Here is a 20,000-nt window from a genome sequence, read left to right as displayed (position 1 = left end):
CTAAAGACCATAGTCAAACTGAATATTGTGATGGAAAGCATATTGATACATTCTTGAAAGAGTTTTCCAGTAAGTAATGAAATACTGGGAATAGTACTTTACTCCTGCATTAGGAAGATGGATAATATAGGAATGAAAATATTAAGCATAACATTTATAAAAATTTGGCTTTCAAAATAAAACAGAAGATATCTAACTATAATAGTACAGCAAAAAAGACCTAAGAGAGAGATAGAAATAGTAATATTTTTACCTCAAATTTGATCCACTTGTAACGAGAACATTTTCTGGCCCCGGGACAGGCTTGCAGCACATTCTGTACACTGGGATGAGTGAGTCCAAAAAATCTGCAGCCTCTCTCATCACTATCAGTACCTTCAGATCTACAGATAAAATAAAAAGTACAAAAGTTAGAGTACAAGATATTCTCTCTCTCTCTCTCTCTCATGTGGATTTTACACAGATGAACCTGTCAAAAAAATAAACCATACAAGTAAGATTATCATTATCACAATTATTACTATTACTATTATTAATTTCATTATTACTATTACACACACTGACAAAAAAGAAAAAAAAAGGTATGGGATGATGAAAAAGAAAATAAAAATACGTAGAAGGACAGATAACAGTAGATCTGGATTTGACACGGCATTGCGGAGCCGCGCCGCCACTGCAGTAATGTACCTAAAGCGGTCGACTGGTAGTACGCGGCAGCTGACAGTTAAAGTTATAATTTTGTAAAGTTTTATACAACATAAGGTGCATTTTTAAGGAAATACTAATCATTACTAAATACCGCAGCAGTGGGAAGGCGTGTGCATTTGTGGAGGCTGTGAGGTGCACCAAATTAAGGGTTCGGTTGACCTCTACCTGGAAGAAACATTATTATTATTATTATTATTATGTACATATTTGTGGCAAGTTGTATACACCCATGTCTACTGCAAATGAGTCATTTTAAAATCTCAGGCGAGCAGGGAGATGGCCAACGGTTTAGCCAACGGACAGTCACTCAAGTCACTCAGTTCAAGTCAGTCGTGCTAGGGATACCGCTGTAGCCAAGAGTGAGGGGTTATAATTGTTACGTGCATGTTAAGGCATTTTGACATATCTGTGGAGACAATGAAACAGTGAAATGTGAATGCTGTTGAAAGAGTTTTGTCCAACAATGGATTTGCAGTGAAAGTGTGAAGAGCTTGTGTCGAGGCTCACATGAAAATGTTATTATGCGCATGTGTGATGCAGTCGCTAGTGATGTCACTGTGCAGTGAGTAATGAAGTACAGTGAGGTGAATAAGGAGTGAACATTGTGAGTGGTGTAATGCACACAGATTTAACATTGTGAGTGGTGTATCCAACCGTGACGTGTGTAGGGTGACGCTGTTGTATGTGGACTGCGGAGTTAAGTCAGTGGTACAGTGGAGAAGAACTGCTAGTGGTGACTTGAGGCGTACAATGTGAAACACTACAGTGAAATATAATGAGAGGTCACACAAAATGGCAGAGTGAGAGGCTGTAACTGGGACGTAATCCGAGACGCGTGCAACTGGTGGCAGTGACTGCAGTTATGACATCTGGTGCCATATAGATAGTCAGTTTGGGAAAAGATAGTGACACTGGTGAAGAACAGTGACATGTTATTGACATCACTGTGACGTGGAAGTGTACTGTGGAGTGCTGTTAAGTGTTAAACTCACCTGATTACTAACGTGACTGTAACAAACCGATGAATGATTAATATTGACTAGAATCGTAGGAAACAATGCCTAGGCAGTGACTGATAGTGACTACTACGATATATTTCTTCGCGTTAATGACGTAAAAAAAATAATAAAGCCCGCCTATGCGCTTCGTAAATAATCTTCCTAAAAAAAAAATAGTTGCATTTTTGTTAATGAAATTATATAGAGTACACTAGTGCAACATATGTGACATATATAAGGGGTGGGATAGTAAGACACCAACAGTGATGTCCACGCCAAGCGCAAACCTGGTATTGCCACAGGAGGTAACACATGGTCACAGAGTGATGACAAGAGGCGTAAACTCACAGGTGTGAAGAGATGAGCAAGTGGACAGCCAAAATCATGTAAAGTAATTTATGTGATACAAAATTTGCATTTTGTGTTTGAAATACAGCTGTAAGCTTAAAGTTGTACTTAAACATCCACCTGGTACTATATAAATTCTCGTGTTTGACTCGTATAACTGAGCGGTACAATGACACGGTTGTATGGATTTAGATATCGCTTTCAGGTATTGAATCAAACACAGTTAGCTTGCTTCACAGTGATCTTCATAGATTCATGTTGGCTAGGAGCTGAGATTTCGAGGTTTGAAATTTAAGGTCCGTTCTCCGGCTTTGGGTACGTTACTGCAGCGCGGCGATTTTCGTGTCAAATCCAGATCTACTGTTATCTGTGGTAGAAGGTAAAAATTAAATGCAAATGGCACAAAGCACAATGTTTGAAGAACTTCAACTTTGTAGCATTATCATGGAAAACAGCAAGCTTACATAATACATACCTGATGGTTAACAGATCCATATCAAGAGACAGATTAATAGTCTGAAGAATCTGGTTATGACACTCAGCAGGAGAACTACCAGCCACTACTGCATCTTCTTCATCTTCACAGACAATCTCAAATCTGTTCAATATATGATTTACTGTATATTTCACACAACACACACACACACACACACACACACACACACACACACACACGTCATGGAAAAAGGAAAGAGTGAAATACGATCAGTGGGAATCTACAAGATGGGAGATGGAGTAGAACAGGAGAAAGTAAAAAAGGAAAAGGATTTGGGAGTGACGATGGAAGAAAATAATCAACCGGCAAGCCATATTGATAGAATTTTCAGAGAGACATACAATTTGCTAAGGAATATTGGAATAGCATTTCACTACATGGACAAAGAAATGATGAAGAAACTGATAAGTACTATAATAAGACCCAGATTGGAATATGCAGGAGTAGTGTGGACCCCTCACAAGAAGAAACACATAAGGAAGCTGGAGAGACTACAAAAAAATGGCTATAAGAATGGTCCCAGAACTTGAAGGGATGACATATGAGGAGAGACTAAAGGCTATGGATCTTCCAACATTGGAGCAGAGAAGGGAGAGAGGGGATCTCATACAAGTTTATAAATTGATAAATGGAATGGACCAAGTGGACAATGAGTATCTGATCCTGAGAGAAGAATATGCCAGTTGAAGCACAAGATCGCATAGTAAGAAGCTGAGGAAGGGAAGATGTGTAAGAGATATTAAAAAGTATAGTTTCCCGCAAAGATGTATTGAGACATGGAACAGTTTGAATGAAGAAGTAGTGTCTGCAACGAGTGTGCATACTTTTAAAGTAAGATTGGATAAGTGTAGATATGGAGACAGGGCCACACGAGCATAAAGCCCATGCCCTGTAAAACTACAACTAGGTAAATACACACACACACACACACACACACACACACACACACACACACACACACACACACACACAGACACACACACACACAGTGAACACACACACACACACACACACACACACACACACACACACACACACACACTGAGAGATGTTAAAAAATATAGTTTCCCACAAAGATGTGTTGAGATGTGGAACAGTTTGAGTGAAGAAGTGGTGTCAGCAACGAGTGTGCATAGTTTTAAAGAAAAATTGGGTAAGTGTAGATATGGAGACGGGGCCACACGAGGGTAAAGCCCAGGCCCTGTAAAACTACAGCTAAGTAAATACAACAACTAGGTAAATACACACACACACACATACACTTACACAGCTGGCAAATGACACTGAACACGAGGATATATGGATAAAAAGAGATATGAGCCTAGAGGAGAGGGAAAAGGAGGAAGTGCTAAGAAGTGAAGCTAAGGAAAAAAACGAGATAAGGACAGAGATAGAGAAGAAGAATTTTTACTGGAGGGTTCTGTATATGAGACTAAAGAAGTGGTGCCTATGGAAGAAAGAGGAGGTCGTGGAGGAGGCAAGAAATTAAGAGTGATTTATACTAATGTAGATGGGTTGTTATCAAGCATGCTGGAGGTTAGGATTATTTGAGGAGAAAAAGCCAGATGTAATGTGCATCATTGAAGCAAAACTAAGAGAGCAGATCCATGTTAACTTTAAAGAGAAGGGATATACTAGCTGGAGGAGAGGGACGAAGGATAAAGGGGGAGGAGTGCTAATAATGGTTCATGATAATAAATGTGTGGAGGATGTGCAATATGGAGAAGACAAAGTGGAAGTAATGGGAGTAACAATCAAAACAGGAACTGAAGAAGAGAAAAATTATAGTTACATACGTGCCACCTAAGACTAATACATGGGGAACTGAAGAACATACAGATATGCAAAGAGAGGTGATTAAGTGCCTAGATAATATAAGAAGAGATAGAAGAATACTTTTAGTTGCAGACTTTAACTGCAAAAAAAAGTAAACTAGAGAAAGATGGAAGTAATGCATAACGCTGGACAGTGGAGCGAGGAAGTGTTGCAGTTAACTATGGTTAATGCAATGGATCAGTGGGTGGAGGAGTCAACAAGGTACAGGGGAGTAAAAAATTTGTACCTGTTTATATGGTTAAGAAAAAAATACATGCTTGGTACAATGCTAGACGCATACAAGCTAAAATAGCAAAAGATAAAGCATGGAAGAAACTCATAAAACAGAGAAATGAGTATAACAGATGGCAGTACAAGGATGCCAGAAATTAATACATTAGAGCAAGGAGAGAGGAAGAAAGATACTTTGAGAAAGATGTGGTGAATAAAAGCAAAGACGAACCCAAACTTTTCTACAAGTTTATAAATGGCAAAACAAAGAACAAGGAAACAATTTAAAAATAATTAAAGAAGGGAAGACATATCAAACAGAGAAGGAAATGTGTGAAATAATGAATGAGAGCTTCAAAACAGTGTTCACTGCAGAGGAAGATTTCACAGAACCTAGTAGGACATTGCATTGCCAAGGATTACAGATCACAGAGCACAAAGAGGACATTGGAAGATTATTGGAGAAGTTGGATGTCAGAAAAGCAATGGGGCTAGATGGTGTATCAGGCTGGGTATTAAAAGAATGTAAAGAGCAACTACTGGATCCAGTTTGGGAAATAATTACAAGTTCAATAAATGAAAGGAAAGTTCCACTAGAATGGAAGAGGGCCAATGTAATTCCAATATTTAAAAGAAGAAAGGCAACTGAACCACTAAACTACAGACCAGTGTCACTTACAAGTGTCTTGGGGAAGTTGTGTGAAATAATTATCAAAGAAAAATGGGTTAAATTTCTAGAAGAGGAGCAAGTCATATCGAACAGACAATATGGGTTCAGGACAGGGCGGTCATGTGTATCAAACTTATCAAGCTTCTACTAGAGTTATTGCAGGACTTGAAAACAGAGATGGATGGGTGGACACAGTATACTTGGATATTAAAAAAGCTTTTGATAAAGTCACTCATGGAAGACTACTTTGGAAACTTGTGAGCATAGAAGGACTGCGAGGAACTTTGCTAGAATGGACAAGAGATTATTTGAAGGATAGGGAAATAAGAACTGTGATCAGAGACACATACTCATCTTGGAATAAAGTAACTATCAGAGTGCCACAAGGGTCAGTGTTAGCCCCCATTATGTTTCAGATTTATGTAAATGACATTCATATTGGGGTAAACAGTTATATAAATTTATTTGCTGATGATGCAAAACTGCTAAGAGTTATCAAAGCCAGAGAGGACTGTCTGCTATTGCAGGAAGATATGAACAAGATCCATGAGTGGAGCAGGAAGTGGAAATTGGAGTTTAATGCCAAGAAATGTCACATAATGGAACTAGGAAAAAGTAAGAGAAGATCAGTTTGGAAATATTTGGTGGGAGCGGAACAAATAATGAAGACTAAAGAGGAAAAAGATCTGGGAGTGATCATACAGGAAAATCTGTGCCAAAAAATGTCACATAATGGAACTAGGAAAGAGTAAGAGAAGACCAGTTTGGAAATATTTGGTGGGAGCAGAACAAATAATGAAGCCTAAAGAGGAAAAAGATCTGGGAGTGATCATACAGAAAAATCTGAGCCCTGAAAAACACATAAGTAAGATATTTGGACTATCGTATAAAATGTTGACTAATATAAGAGTGGCATTTCAATACATGGACAAAGATAAGATAAAAAAAAATCATTACAAGCATGATACGTCCAAGTCTGGAATATGCAGCAGTGGTCTGGTCTCCGAGCTCTAAAAAGGATACAAGAAATTTGGAAAGGATACAGAAGATTGCTACAAAGATGATGCTAGAATTAAAGGACCTAACAGATGAAGAACAACTGAAGGATATGGAACTGCCAACCTTACAAGATAGAAGAGAACGTGGGTACCTAATAACAATGTACAAGATAGTCAATGGCATTGAAAAGATAGACAAAGAAGACCTGGTGCTGTTGACAGAAGAAGATGGAAGTACAAGAGGACATGAAAAGAAGATCAGGATGAGGCAGTGTGTGAAGGATATTGGAAAATACAGTTTTCCACAAGGAACAGTGGAAATATGGAATGCATTGGATAATGAAATTGTTACGGCACATAATGTGCATAACTTTAAGGAAAAATTAGATAAATGGAGATATGGAGACAGGACACTATGAGTCCCGCTCGAACCCTGTACAATACAACTAGGTAAATGCACACAGGAAGCCCTGTATAAGTAGGACCAGTATGGCAAGATTAATCCTAGTTATCCAAAAAACTAAGTTTGCCAAGTTTTTTTTTTTCAAACACTTTGCACACCAGTTAATAGTTGAAATGGTCTGTGATTACTTAAATAAGTACTACAGACATGCCCCCCTCCCCCCACACACACACACCCATACCACATAGTGTGGTGGTTAGCACACTCAGCTCACAACCGAGATGGCCCAAGTTTGAGTCCCGGGCATGGCAAGGTGGTTGTGGTCACAGTCCTACCTGAAGATCATTGTATGAGCTCTGAGCTCACTCTGTAATGGGGAAGGCTGGCTGAGTGACCAGCAGATGACTGAGAATACAGTCCTGTGTAACAGCCACTTTGTCTGCCACCAAAAGCACTTTTAACTTAATTGATGTGAAAGACACAACTTTGCCCTAAAAAGCAATGGTAGAAAAAGGGCTGCAAAACCAAGCAAGAGCTGAGGTAAACACTGCCTGGTGGTTGCCAAGTTAGCCGTGTAAACACCAATCTTGGTGCTGACAGAGCCGCAGCACAGGTAACAGTTTTGTGTCTCTGACAGGTCAAACATCTAAAAATGACACAGATGATGTAAGAGTTACCAGGGCTTAAAATTACTCAATCAAAGGGCAGAAATGTCTACTAACATATTCAGGATAAGTGAAAAAAAATATTCCTAAAAGTGTCCAACAACTGTTATCCAGCTTACGCTAGGTTCACAGTTCACGTATTACACATTATAAATAAACCTAAAAACACAAACTCAGCTTGAATAATGAGAAAAAAAAATACATATCACTAAAAGCATATCCAGGGATAGTGAAACAAACTACTACTTGAAGCACAACAAAAATATAAACATATAATTTTACCTTGGAGAGGGACCTCCATCCAATATCTTGCATGTGTATAATACTGGTTTAAGTGGATCTCGTAGACTTGCATATATTCTTGAGGAGCAAAAGCCAACTGGGAATATACACTGTTCATTGTGATAAGCCTCCCGATCACTGATTATCTAAAATGAAAAACGCAAGATAGGCAATTATATTAAAAGCAAGAGATGTATAAATATAAGGTGATGTGGCAGAGTATCATACAGGTGGTGGAGAGTATAAGTGTTGTTAAAAAGAGAGAATTCATAGCAGAGCTGTGTTAGCAACATCACAAGTGGACATGATCCCAGTGAAGGACTCAATTTTTGTGGCATCCAATGTAACTTCAGACATGCATATCAAAGTGTTTTGTAACCTGGAATGTAGCATGATCCTATTAGTATGGTACTGAATATGAATATTAGGCATATGTACGTGACATTTGACGATATACAGGCAACCCCCACTTAAAGATCGTTCACACAACGAAATTTCGCTACAACAAACATTTCTTTTACTACCATCAGCTCATATAACGAACACCAAACTCGCTTTAACGAAATTTTATCCAGGTAAGTTTTTTCCAAATTTGAAAGCCCCGCCGCATCACGCAAGCTGACAGGCTTTTGAATACACCAGCGCCTCTCATGGACAAAACGTGCACCACTCACTCCCCTACCCTTCCTGCTCTTAGTTCAAAACAAAAACAGGATCCAGCAATAGCTTGTCTTCTCACGCTCAACATGCCACCAAAATGCCTGCAACCAGCCCTGCAATGTCACCAAGCATTGCTAAGAAGACCAGGAAGTCTCTTACTCTCAAAGTGAAGCTGGATATTATTCACAGGCATGAGGTGAGAAAACTAATAGCATTGCTCGCCACCATGGCTTGACTCCATCTAATGTCTCTATTATTTTCAAGTCAGTAGACTCTACTAAGAAGGCTAGTGAAACTGTATCTTCCTTGCAAGCTAAAAGAGTCACCCAATGGATAAAATGGCAAGCCTTGTGGAAATGTGGTACATGCGGTACAATGATGCACCCTTTGCTTACATTCCACACGTTGCCAGCTAGCGTCTTTACCACTCCACTCTCCCACCCTTCATAAATTTTAGATCATCAACATTATAAAGTTACTTACATACATACATTAGTATATATTATAATGACTTAGTCTTAAATTAAACTGCTTAAATGTTTAACTTCATAAATTTTACTTTCATTAAACCTTTTACTGTACTATGATGCAATCTCGCTTTGTTTACTCTCAATGGAAGTTCAAGTCAAGGGTCAAACTTGTTATAATTGGTTCACTTAAAGAAAATTCGCACAACAAAAGTTTCCTTTTAGGAACGTAACCCGTTTGTTAAGTGGGGGTTGCCTGTACTTAGTTTTTATCCAACACTTGCTGTGATATTAGTTTAAGGATGATATGACTACTATGCATTTCACGGAGAGTGAGTCATTGTTTTTTACAAATATCTTTAAAACTAATGAATTGATCGGAATGGTACTTTGACACTGTGTACTAGACACCTTCCGCTAATTTTTGGTCATACTAAGCAATGCCAAATGATGTTAGTAAAAGCGTTTACTCTTGAGATATACGATGTTGCCGAGCCTCGCCAACCTATCCATACGAACGTCTACAATCCCCCATCCCATTCCTCCCTACGTTCCTCTCTCCCGCTCGCTTCCCCTCCTCCTCCCACTCTCCCGCTATCTTCCCCCTTCCACGTTCGATTGTGTACGTTAGTTCTGGCGACTCATGTGACTTCGGCTTTAAACTTCAAGAGTAAACGCTTTTACTAACACCATTTGGCAATGCTTAGTATGACCAAAAATTAGCGGAAGGTGTCTTGTACACAGTGTCAAAGTACCATTCCGATCAATTCATTAGTTTGAAAGATATTCGCGAAAAACAATGACTCACTCTCCGTGAAATGCGTAGTAGGTAGGGGCTTCATGTAGAATATTGTGAGGAGTGTAGCATACACAGATTTCTTACATATCTGATTTGTATGTACAAACAAGATAAAACCCTTACATACTATAGTTTAGTTGTACTTAATAGGAAATGAAAGTATCAAATGTATAATAGTTAGTGAAAAATACAGTTAAGTAACTAACTGGCTTTCCATGATATAAAGAATCAAGCCCATTAAACTTCATAATTACATTTATTGTTATTATCAACAAAAGAAACTAACTTCCTCTTTTCATGTACTTGAATATTTTTCTTGTAAAAAAATTATTCACTAGTACTGACTTACTGCAGGATCAGTGAAAAATCTGTACACTAGGTACAAGCCTTGTAACTCAAATTGTTCTGCAATACAAATATGGAGAAGGCTGGAACAGAACACCTCATGTTATTTCAAAATTGCATGATTTGAACACGCATAAATTGAGAAACAACTGTATCCCATTTAGATGTACATAGTAATTACAATATAATCCTTATTATTTTAGGGAGCCCATTTAAAGCCAAGGTTATTGGGCAACGTGCAAAGAGACAGCATGTTGGGTGGGTGAACACCTGGTGAAACCTGGTGGCCGCAACACAAAACTAAACCAGCCGTGCAACTTGATTATCTTGACATGTTATTCTCAATAATCCACATAATTTGAAAAAAATTACCAGGTTTTTCTCTCGCGTTGCTTCAAAATTGCATAATCTAAACATGCATAAATCAAGAAATACCTGTATTTTTAGATTAACAGAGATTCAGGGTAGTTGTATTAGCATGTAATCTATGTATGAACTTAGAATAGATGCATATATAAGCATGAGAGAAGTGATGAGCAAAAATTATGAAGCTGAAGAGTATGTTTGTGGGAAGGGGAGAGAGTGGAGGAGGTAGATATGAGACTATTTTAGATTACCATATCTCAGTACTATCATGGTGATAGGTGCATGGGAGATGTATGGGTGTACAAACTATCTATGGAGCCAGTATGGAAGTATGAGAAACTGACACCACTAAACAAACACACCCATGGCTTATTTTATCTTTTATTCTTTTTATATATAGATTTGTTTTTAGTAAATTCAGCATTAATTGATCAACCAGAAAAATTCCAAAGTTTCGAGCTATCCAAAGTTTTGTATTCCGAACTTTCGGACTTTTACTGTATGGAGTATAAAATTACTAAAGAATATGTATCACCATAAATTTGAAAATGCCCATGGTAAAAGGAAGGAAATACGAATAAACACAGAGCACTTAAAGATGCAAGAAGGAAATACTTGGTTACGAGAAAAGTTATAGGGAGCTTTTTGCCAGACCCATCCACTTGAGAACCATTACATGGGGGAATGATGCATAAAAAAGAGAGAGAGAAAAAAAAAAAAAAAAAAAAAGAAGGATAAACTGATAGATTCTTTTTTATTTTACCTCTCCCAGACTGTGAATTGTAAGTGGTCCCAGAGTTATAGGGAAGATTGGACGTCCAGCAGAGTCTAAAGTGATGGGAGGACAAAGGCGTTTGGGTTTGCTGCTTCCACTCTTTCTTGCCTTAACTTTTTCTGATGATCCAACAGAAGATGGTGTTGTGCTACCTAGGCCTGCAAAATGCATACTGAAATAATCCAAGTACATGACATTATATATAATCAAGAATATTTATGGATAGAATAGAAATTATATAAAAAAAATTAGGCATTCATATATATATATATATAGTTATATAGTTTTCCTTTCTTTATCTTGAATAAAACCCTTTTCTGGAGTTGAACATCACAAATTATCTGTTTAACACAAACAATAGCTAAGGTCAGCCAAGATTATGTCTGCATCCATCACAGTAATGGATGAGGCTGTGAAATAGCCAAGGGTTCACATTATATGCTACTTTTTTTTCCTGCCATCCAGTATCAACATTTGCAGGAATAAATTATAGTTTGAATACCTCAAACAAAGGAATAAAAACTTCCGCAACAAAGAAATATCTAAAATCAATAGTAGCCTCTTGGTTCCATAGCAAAAGCAGTGTACTGGAAAGGCAAGATAGTGAATTTAAATGCAGATTTTGAAAGAATTATCTACCAAATGTTGTGAAATTCTTTTGAGAACATATTATCAATTCTATAAAACTTTCCTAGGTTTGTTATCTTTATCTTTGCAATAAATTTCATTATGAAAAATATCATCATGACTAATCTGGACTCCCTTCATAGTCAAGGATATGTTCTGCATCAGGCAGTGGACACTGGAAAGAGAAAGAAACCATGAACACATGGACTTTTTGTAGAAAGCAGAAATTATCTTACAAAAGTGTCCATGTTCATGGATAAAACTGCAATTCAAGATAACGAATACATATAGTGAACAGGATGTTTGAAACTTGCAGCTCTCCTGACTCAGAACATCACTGAAAGAATCTCTAATATAAAGCAGACAATGAGATTCTTAGATAAAAATAAAAGTAAATATTCTTTTCAAATGCTATATGATGTAAGTATATCTGAAGACTATTATATGGTAAGAATAATATTGAAAGTGTATGATTTTTTATTCTCTGTATATTCTAAAGATTGGGAAAAAAATAATTTTGCAGTTATGAATCAGAGATCATGTATGTGATCTGGACAAAATAATATTGAAAAGAAAAAAAGATTCTATAAGGAACATTTCCAATAAGTCAACAACAGGCTTGAGGAAAAGATAAAAAAGTTTTATGATTTTGAATCAAATACCAGAGATGCAGAAAAAAAAAATTGAGAAGGAAAACGAAAGAGAGTTTGAAAGGAGGAGCATTTCCTTTAAGTTGACAATAAGCATTTTACCAGGAGAGGGATCGGATGGCTTTCGCTTCAGTGATGCCACTTTAGGTTTCTTGCTGTCCCAATTTTCAATACTTCCACTGCCCAAAACGAAATAGTTATTGTTCTGAAAGAAATATTCATATTACACATTTTGGATCAGTATTCATTAGCTTAGGGATGGTAACTCCTACAATAAATTTCATTTGTCAAAAATATATAGTTCAATAAGTTGTACAGAATTCCAGTTATGCTTGGTTAAAAGAAAACAGTTTTAAGGAATCTTAAGAGTTTGATTAACAGTTTATCTCTTTATATATTTCTATCATATACAAGAGGTGGTGGTCAAGGTGAACAAAAAGAGTGATAAAAATACCCATCAAGAATACCAGTGTCAAGAGGGTCATCTAAACTTGGACAAGAAACAAGCAAGAATTTCTGAGTTTACAAGAAAAAAAAAAAAAAAATGGATAAATGATCAAGAATACTGTTTAACTCTTGTATTAGAGGATATAGTAAGGATGAAAGAAAATAGTTTTGCACAGTGAAGCCACAAGAGAGGTGTGCTGTTACAAAAAAACAGAAGTACAGTTTACATCAAATTAGTGATTGAAGATAGCAAGATGCAACACTGCAGCAATGAGAAAAAGGCTGAAGAGAATCGGTTAGAGAAGATGAATAGTTTTTATGTACAGGGTGGGGTGCGGATACTTCCCGATTTGAGAATGAAATAAAAACCTGTTCACACTTCACAATTCCTTATTCTTCTTTTATGCCTTTCACACAACATGGGAGATTTACTTTTACACTGTTTTAAAGACAATATCTTTTAAATGTCCACCTCCATTGTCAATACACATTGTCAGACGATTTCAGAAGCTTTGGTCTACTCTCTCCAGCATGTTGAGAGGTATATTGGCTATTTCAGTTCGGATGGCGTTCTGTAGGTCTTCCAGGGTCTGTGGACGGTCGTTATAAACCAGGGATTTGAGATATCCCCACAGGAAATAATTACAGGGGGCTAAATCAGTATGTGCCCACACTGCATGCATTTCAATGGGATTCCTGAGAGAAGCTTTTCCCGACCAACTGATTTCCCTCAGAGGAGACTTAAACTGGCCTGTGTGCTCACCTGATTTAGCCCCCTGTGATTATTTCCTCTGAGGATATCTCAAATCCCTGGTTTATAACGACCATCCACAGACCCTGGAAGACCTACAGAACGCCATCTGAACTGAAATAGCCAATATACTGCTCAACATGCTGGAGATAGTGGACATTTAAAAAATATTGTCTTTAAAACAGTGTAAATCTCCCATGTTGTGTGAAAGGCATAAAAGAAGAATAAAGAATTGTGAAGTGTGAACAAATTTTTATTTCATTCTCAAATTGGGAAGTATCCGCACCCCACCCTGTACTACTAGATCTTTATATAGAAATACCTTTTTACCAACAAAAATCCATATCACATTAAAAAGTCACTCATGATTTTCTGAAGCTATTTTCATTAACTAAAATAAAGGATCAATGAAGTGTCTGTTGGGTTGTCTATGAATCATGATAATCATTATCAAGATAATCCAAGACTTATCCTTGGTCACCTGATTGCAACTTTCAAAGAATTATTTTTTCACTTGTTTTCCAAATGTTTTCTTTCAATTGCAAAACTAAAATTAATGGAATTCAAGCACTTATAGTAACTCCTAGTGAACCGAGTTTTTCATTCCCATAGAATCAATATCCATTACATATGATTTATGAGTATACAGCAATTTTCCTGTAAAATCTACCTTTGCTGGAAGTTGACTATGATTGTCATTTGTGGTTTGATGTTGTAGAAGTCTTTTGAGCAGAAAAATTCTCTCCTCTGCTGCAACCACCACTTGTTGCTGGACCTCTGCAACCTGGTCACACAGTGCTGCATTTTCCTAGAAGCAGTCACAGAAAAGTTGATTCATGATGCAGTATAATCACAATATGAAAGCTATTGTTCTTCCAACTTCCAAAACAAAAAATCAATAATTAGATACATGCATACATACAATACCTATAGATACAAATAAAATTATTTACTTACAAATACAAGGTCTTTCACAATCCGTCTCAAAAGCTTCATCTTGCGTTTGTACACCAGCTGCTCTTGAGCTTTGTGTCTGGCTAGTCTTTCAGCAATGGCTGGGGGAAGACTGGCACCACGTCCTCTACCCTTGTCAGCAGAAAGTCTTCCTGCAGGAATTACACTATGTTTTAATTCCTTCCAGCAACATTAGATAGAAGGCATTATGAAATTATATGTAATTTTGTAATTACTTCACTGGTATTTGCTTTTCTTATCATAGAAATTTTCAAAGCAGCAATCCCCTAAAACACAAAAGTTGTCATAACCTGATGCAGCAGCAGAAGCACGACATGAGGAACAAACACATATCTACATGAGAATTGTGATAATGACCCAACCATAAATAGAATGGAGTTGGGTCAAGATGCAGTGGGACAAGAAACGTTAAAAAAACATTAACAGAGAATAGGTTGCTGAGGATCAGATTTTTAAACCAGGAGATGACCCAGACAGATGTCCAAGACCAAATGACTTTGACTTTGGGGAGTAGTGTAGCACACACGTGTTTCCCCACGTGGAGTTAAACATGAATGGTGAATTTAAATGGCCAATATGCAACCTGGTTATCCTGATCAGACCAATAAGAAACTGGCCATCTTAGTAGGTATATACACCACGTGGAGTGACCCATGATTGGTAAATAAATGTGACCAATAAACAACCTGGCTATCATAGTTAGACAAATAAGGAACTTACTATTTTTGTAGGGAAAACATGAACCTCTGAAACGCCAATAGGATAATGTCGTATTTCCAGATGTTACTACAGTTAAGAATTATCTGATTGTATTTTGTATGTGCTTCTGTCCTTATGTTGTTCACACGTGGGCCCCCCACGTGGAGTGATCTCTGAATGGTGGATGATAAACTGGGCACAGAGGAAAAAGTGCGAGACATTGGGTATATAATAGGCTCAACCAACAAGATATGGAGAGCTGGAGATGAGAGAAGAGAACGGGAAGGCAGAAGCCGAGAGGTTGTGGTTCCAGTCAAGAGAGGAGAGGAACCATTGAGTCATGGACAGACTCTTCCTTGTATTAGTGAGTAGAGCTCTATAGTTGATAATGCAGTCTAAGACAATCTATATGCCATCTGAGTGAAAAGAGGAAACAAATATAGGATGTCGTTTTTGCTACGATGTCTACATATGATTTTATGTATATGTGGTGCAATTTTGACAGTTGATGCATTATTTAATATTTGAGGAGTTACTTACATATGATAATTGTGGTAGCTATATATGGAGAAGTTCAAGTGTTACTTTGATATTTGGATGCATCAGCTGTGAAGTTGGCACTTGGTAAATTCGTGGAAGAGTTAGTTATATCTTGATTAATATTGGTAAAGGATTTATGGTGATAAGATGAAACATTTCTAAAAATAATGGTTGAACTTGTGTGACATTATCAGAAAATTCTTGAAAAGTGGTGTACTTAATTTTAGTTGAATTAAAATTAGAAAATGCAATACAGTACGATATATTACCTACTATAAGAATAAGTCTTCACACATGATAGTGCGATTGCAACTTCCAAGGATCAGAAAAAGCTAGATAATATTGTCAATATGTACATGTCTTATTTTCTGGAGTTTATACAAATATCTGAATAGGAAAATATAGTGGGTATGTACATATTCTTAATATGTTTCAAAACATTCCACAATAAACCTCCTCATTTTTGTACCTGAAGATGTATTTCCTGGTGATGATCTGCCTGGAACACTCCCTACAAAGCCAGGAGTACTCACAGCAGTCACTCCAGAACTTGAGTTTGCTACAGTTATTAGGTGTCCACCACCTTCACTCCCATCCACCTGTGAAAACATTTTAAATGGAGATCAAACTGAAGTATTCTCTAAATAAGTTTGCTACTGTATATCTATGCACCAACATCCAAATTATTCCACTATATTAATTTACTACCAATATATTTTACAGCCATGGAAAGCCTATTAGTGAGAAAAAAGATAATCATCGAATTCCAGGAGGATTTCAGTCCACCTTGATTGTCTTGATGTAACATATGCATGAGAAACAATAATGAAAAATATCTTGTTACAAAACTGTTGTCTTGATGGAGTCTAAAAAAAAATTAACTTAGTAATATACCAAAAAGGGACAAATGAGGCTCCTGTATGGATTTAGAATTTTAGTATGAGATGATAAGCAGGTACAAACTTACAAAGACAATTATATTTCTATTTTCTTCTTTTGTCTTTGAACGAAAATAATTTTGCTTACAGTCTCAGCAAGGTGTGCAGTTCGCCCTCTGACTGGATCCATGCTAGGTCCCAAGAGGAGGTTCTCTGCAGTATTCCACACAGACGACATTCTAAAAATTAATGAATTACCATTAAATATATCTAATTATTGCAATGATTAATACAGTCTTTATCTTTAAGGAAAAGGATTGCTAGCAAAAAAAAAAAAAAAAAAAAAAAAAAGGATGGACAACAAGTATGAAGCATTAGTCTAACTGAAAGTAGCTTCCAGGCAGTGGAAGTTCACAAAATTTTGTCTCTGTCTTCACTAGGTTTTCTTAGTCACAATGCTGTTAACTATGCAAAGGGGCCTTATCCATCTATGTATGGAATATGCTTCACATAGCTACAATCAAAAGATTTTTGTCTTATCAACTCCTCTCCTCTAAGTGACTGTCTTCAGCCTCTATCTATATGTTGTAGTTCTTGCTTTATTTTATTGCTACTTTCATATTAACTGCTCTTCTGATATTGCTAACTGCATGCCTACCATCTTCCTATGGCCTTGCTGTATGACTTTCTACTTTTTCTTACAATTATTCTCTCTACAGCTCCAACCAATTCCTTATTTTTCGACTATTTCCCTCCTGACCTTCAAAAAACACATTGTATACATATAATATGATAGTATAAAGTAGCAGAAAAATGTCAACCCTCTTGATGCTATAGGTCAGTCGGGACTTCTCCCAAGCCAAGCTATCGTATCTACCACCAACAACCAGGACCTGTGAGAATGCTGGGTTACCAGGTAGGGTATGACAAAAGAGTAAATTATCAGAATCACCAAAAACACAGTGGTAATTATTTATACTATGTCCATGTTTCACCCATCCCCTTTCACTACCCATCACTTATTCTAAAATAATCTATCCTAGTGGAGAGGGCTATGTCCCCCTTAGACCCCACACCTCCTGCTAGAATATTAACTTAACCAAATATAAGCCTAATCTAACCTAATGAAATATATGCCTCAAATATTACACCACTGGACTTCGAAAATCTTGAATTTCTGCTACACTTCTGAGTACTATGACGGACGCACTACACATGTGCCACATAATTTCTATACACATGGCAAGGTCACCAACCATTCTACATGATATATGAGTTACGTGCTTGTATCTGATGTGGCTGCATTATAAAGATTTACTGACACAGCAAATAAGTCACCAGAATCACTTAAAATACACCAATAAAGCACATTCTGTAATCAAAATAATAAAATGTATGAAAAATTTCACGCCATTTCAGAAAAATCATTACCATCAGAAGAAAAAATTACTACCGTGATTCTAGCCTAATGTGCTACGACACCCTCATATATGACGGACTGGCAGGCAATGAGGATCACAATTAGGTTTGCTTGTATTATAACATTAGTCACATTATTTGCACAAGCGTGAAATCAATCACGGTGATTGGTTCATTTCTTTGAACATTCAGCTACTAGCTAATTATGGTGAATGAGAAGCAATTCAATTTGAATCAGCCTATGAAAGATGTATGAACAGGTAGGTGTCACCCTGATTACTTACACTGTATCAGCAAATATTACAAAGAGAAATAAGGTAATGACTCCATATCAATTTTTTTATCATTGCAAGTCAGGTTAGGCTTGTTTGCTTTGATCATATCAACTTAATGGTTATATATATAAAGGTAATTTATTTTGCAGAAGGCATATCAGCACTGCATATTGTCTCAACTGGATTACATTAATTAAGCTATGTTAGGTAAGATTAAAGTTAGGGTTAGGTAAGTTTTGGTTAAATAGATAACTTTCAATAGGTTGGCATAGCCAGCGGTGACCAAAGGTAGGGGCGAATACTTTCAACAGCATAAACAGTTAACATTTTTTACTGTTACATTTGTGGTAATTTGTGACAACAAAAACATTTTCTTCTGGTACATTTTGGTCTGTTTTGTATTAATCCTTTATTCATTTTCATCGCAATACAGTATATTCTGAAGTGCGATAGACCGTGCTTTTTTGGGGGAAGGGGGCACTGAGGAATAAAAAAAGTACTGATTTGCAACAGAAATGAAGTGCAAATTCATTCATAACAGGTCAAAAATTACCGGGAAAAAAAAAAAAATCATCTTGATGAGTGTGGTGGAAGACTGCACCAAAAAACCCCACATGTCCCCAAGCTTATTGGTGGCATTTTTTCACCATTTCATATCATCGTAATATATGTATGCAATCAGTTTATGAGCCTGGAAGAAAATAGTAAAAAAATAAAAATAAAGCACCGATGGGCCGCTGTGGTATAGTGGAACCATGCATGCTTTGGGGTCCGAGGGGTTTCCAAGCGCACGGGTTCAAATCCTGTCCATGGTCCGAGTGTTGGTTGGGCTTCCTCACTTGGGGCAAGGGTTTCCTAGTGGGTGGGCTTTGAGTTAGGAGCCCATAAATTCCCATGACAAGCTCACAAGGTATAAATGAAAAAAAAAAAAGTTATACTAAACCATTACCCTTGCATCTTCACTTATATTAATCCCTTCAGTACTGGAATACATTTTTACCTTGAGTTTTGGGTGTGATAAGACGATTTTATTTACATATTTACATTAGGAAGGGTTAATGGAGATCAGAAGATTACTGGGCACTACCATGATATAGCTATCCCATCACCTACCTCTCAGTTGGCGCAGTTCTGCGTTGCCAGTGGTCATCAGGTGCAATAAAGATACTTCTTTTGCTATATTGGTAACATTGTACATCTGGCTGAGATCTGGCGAGCGCTGGCAACCTTCTTTTAAGATAGAGGTGTCAAGACAGTTATCCCAGGCTTTTGACTAATTCTTTTGATCTTTTTTGGAGATTGCAGTTCCAGTGGGCACTTTTTTCTAATATAATATATATATATATATATATATATATATATATATATATATATATATATATATATATATATGTCTTTGTCAGTCCTTTCGCTTACATAAGAAAAAAAAAAACACGCAAGGTATAGCTATCTCGTAGGTGACGATGGCTATACCATGGTAGTGCCCCATGGACAAAGAATTCACTATTTCAATACCCCACCTAAGTATCTGAAGCTATTTAAAATCACCAAATAGTAAGAAAAATAAGCATGAAAACGTGTCATGGTAATGAAGCGGGTAACAGTATCCACTGTGTGAATAAACAGATCCCTCACATCCTATCATCAGTCTGCATGCGTCTTTGCCATCGAGCACCGACCATCCTTTTTCTGCCTGGGACTGCACCACCACCA

At 37.0% G+C, this 20,000-nt stretch overlaps 1 protein-coding gene across 1 annotated transcript in view; it reads right to left on the bottom strand.

Annotated features, from left to right (window-relative positions):
• The window catches only part of LOC123518619 (transforming growth factor beta regulator 1-like), a 22,295-nt gene that overhangs the window by 2,118 nt on the left and 177 nt on the right, over window positions 1-20,000 (bottom strand). The window contains exons 2-10 of the mRNA XM_045279519.1: window positions 16,742-16,832; window positions 16,185-16,314; window positions 14,459-14,607; window positions 14,172-14,309; window positions 12,406-12,508; window positions 11,015-11,184; window positions 7,615-7,760; window positions 2,530-2,652; window positions 254-383 (exon numbers count right to left, since the gene is read on the bottom strand). Coding sequence (XP_045135454.1) covers window positions 254-383; window positions 2,530-2,652; window positions 7,615-7,760; window positions 11,015-11,184; window positions 12,406-12,508; window positions 14,172-14,309; window positions 14,459-14,607; window positions 16,185-16,314; window positions 16,742-16,831 — 1,179 coding nt within the window. The 5' untranslated portion in view covers window position 16,832. The remainder of the gene's footprint in view (window positions 1-253; window positions 384-2,529; window positions 2,653-7,614; window positions 7,761-11,014; window positions 11,185-12,405; window positions 12,509-14,171; window positions 14,310-14,458; window positions 14,608-16,184; window positions 16,315-16,741; window positions 16,833-20,000) is intronic.

The sequence above is a fragment of the Portunus trituberculatus genome, chromosome 44 (genome assembly GCF_017591435.1).
Source record: "Portunus trituberculatus isolate SZX2019 chromosome 44, ASM1759143v1, whole genome shotgun sequence".
NCBI lineage: Eukaryota > Metazoa > Arthropoda > Malacostraca > Decapoda > Portunidae > Portunus > Portunus trituberculatus.
The sequence above is the reverse complement of the archived record's forward strand: the minus strand, read 5'-3'. Positions and strand labels throughout refer to the sequence as shown.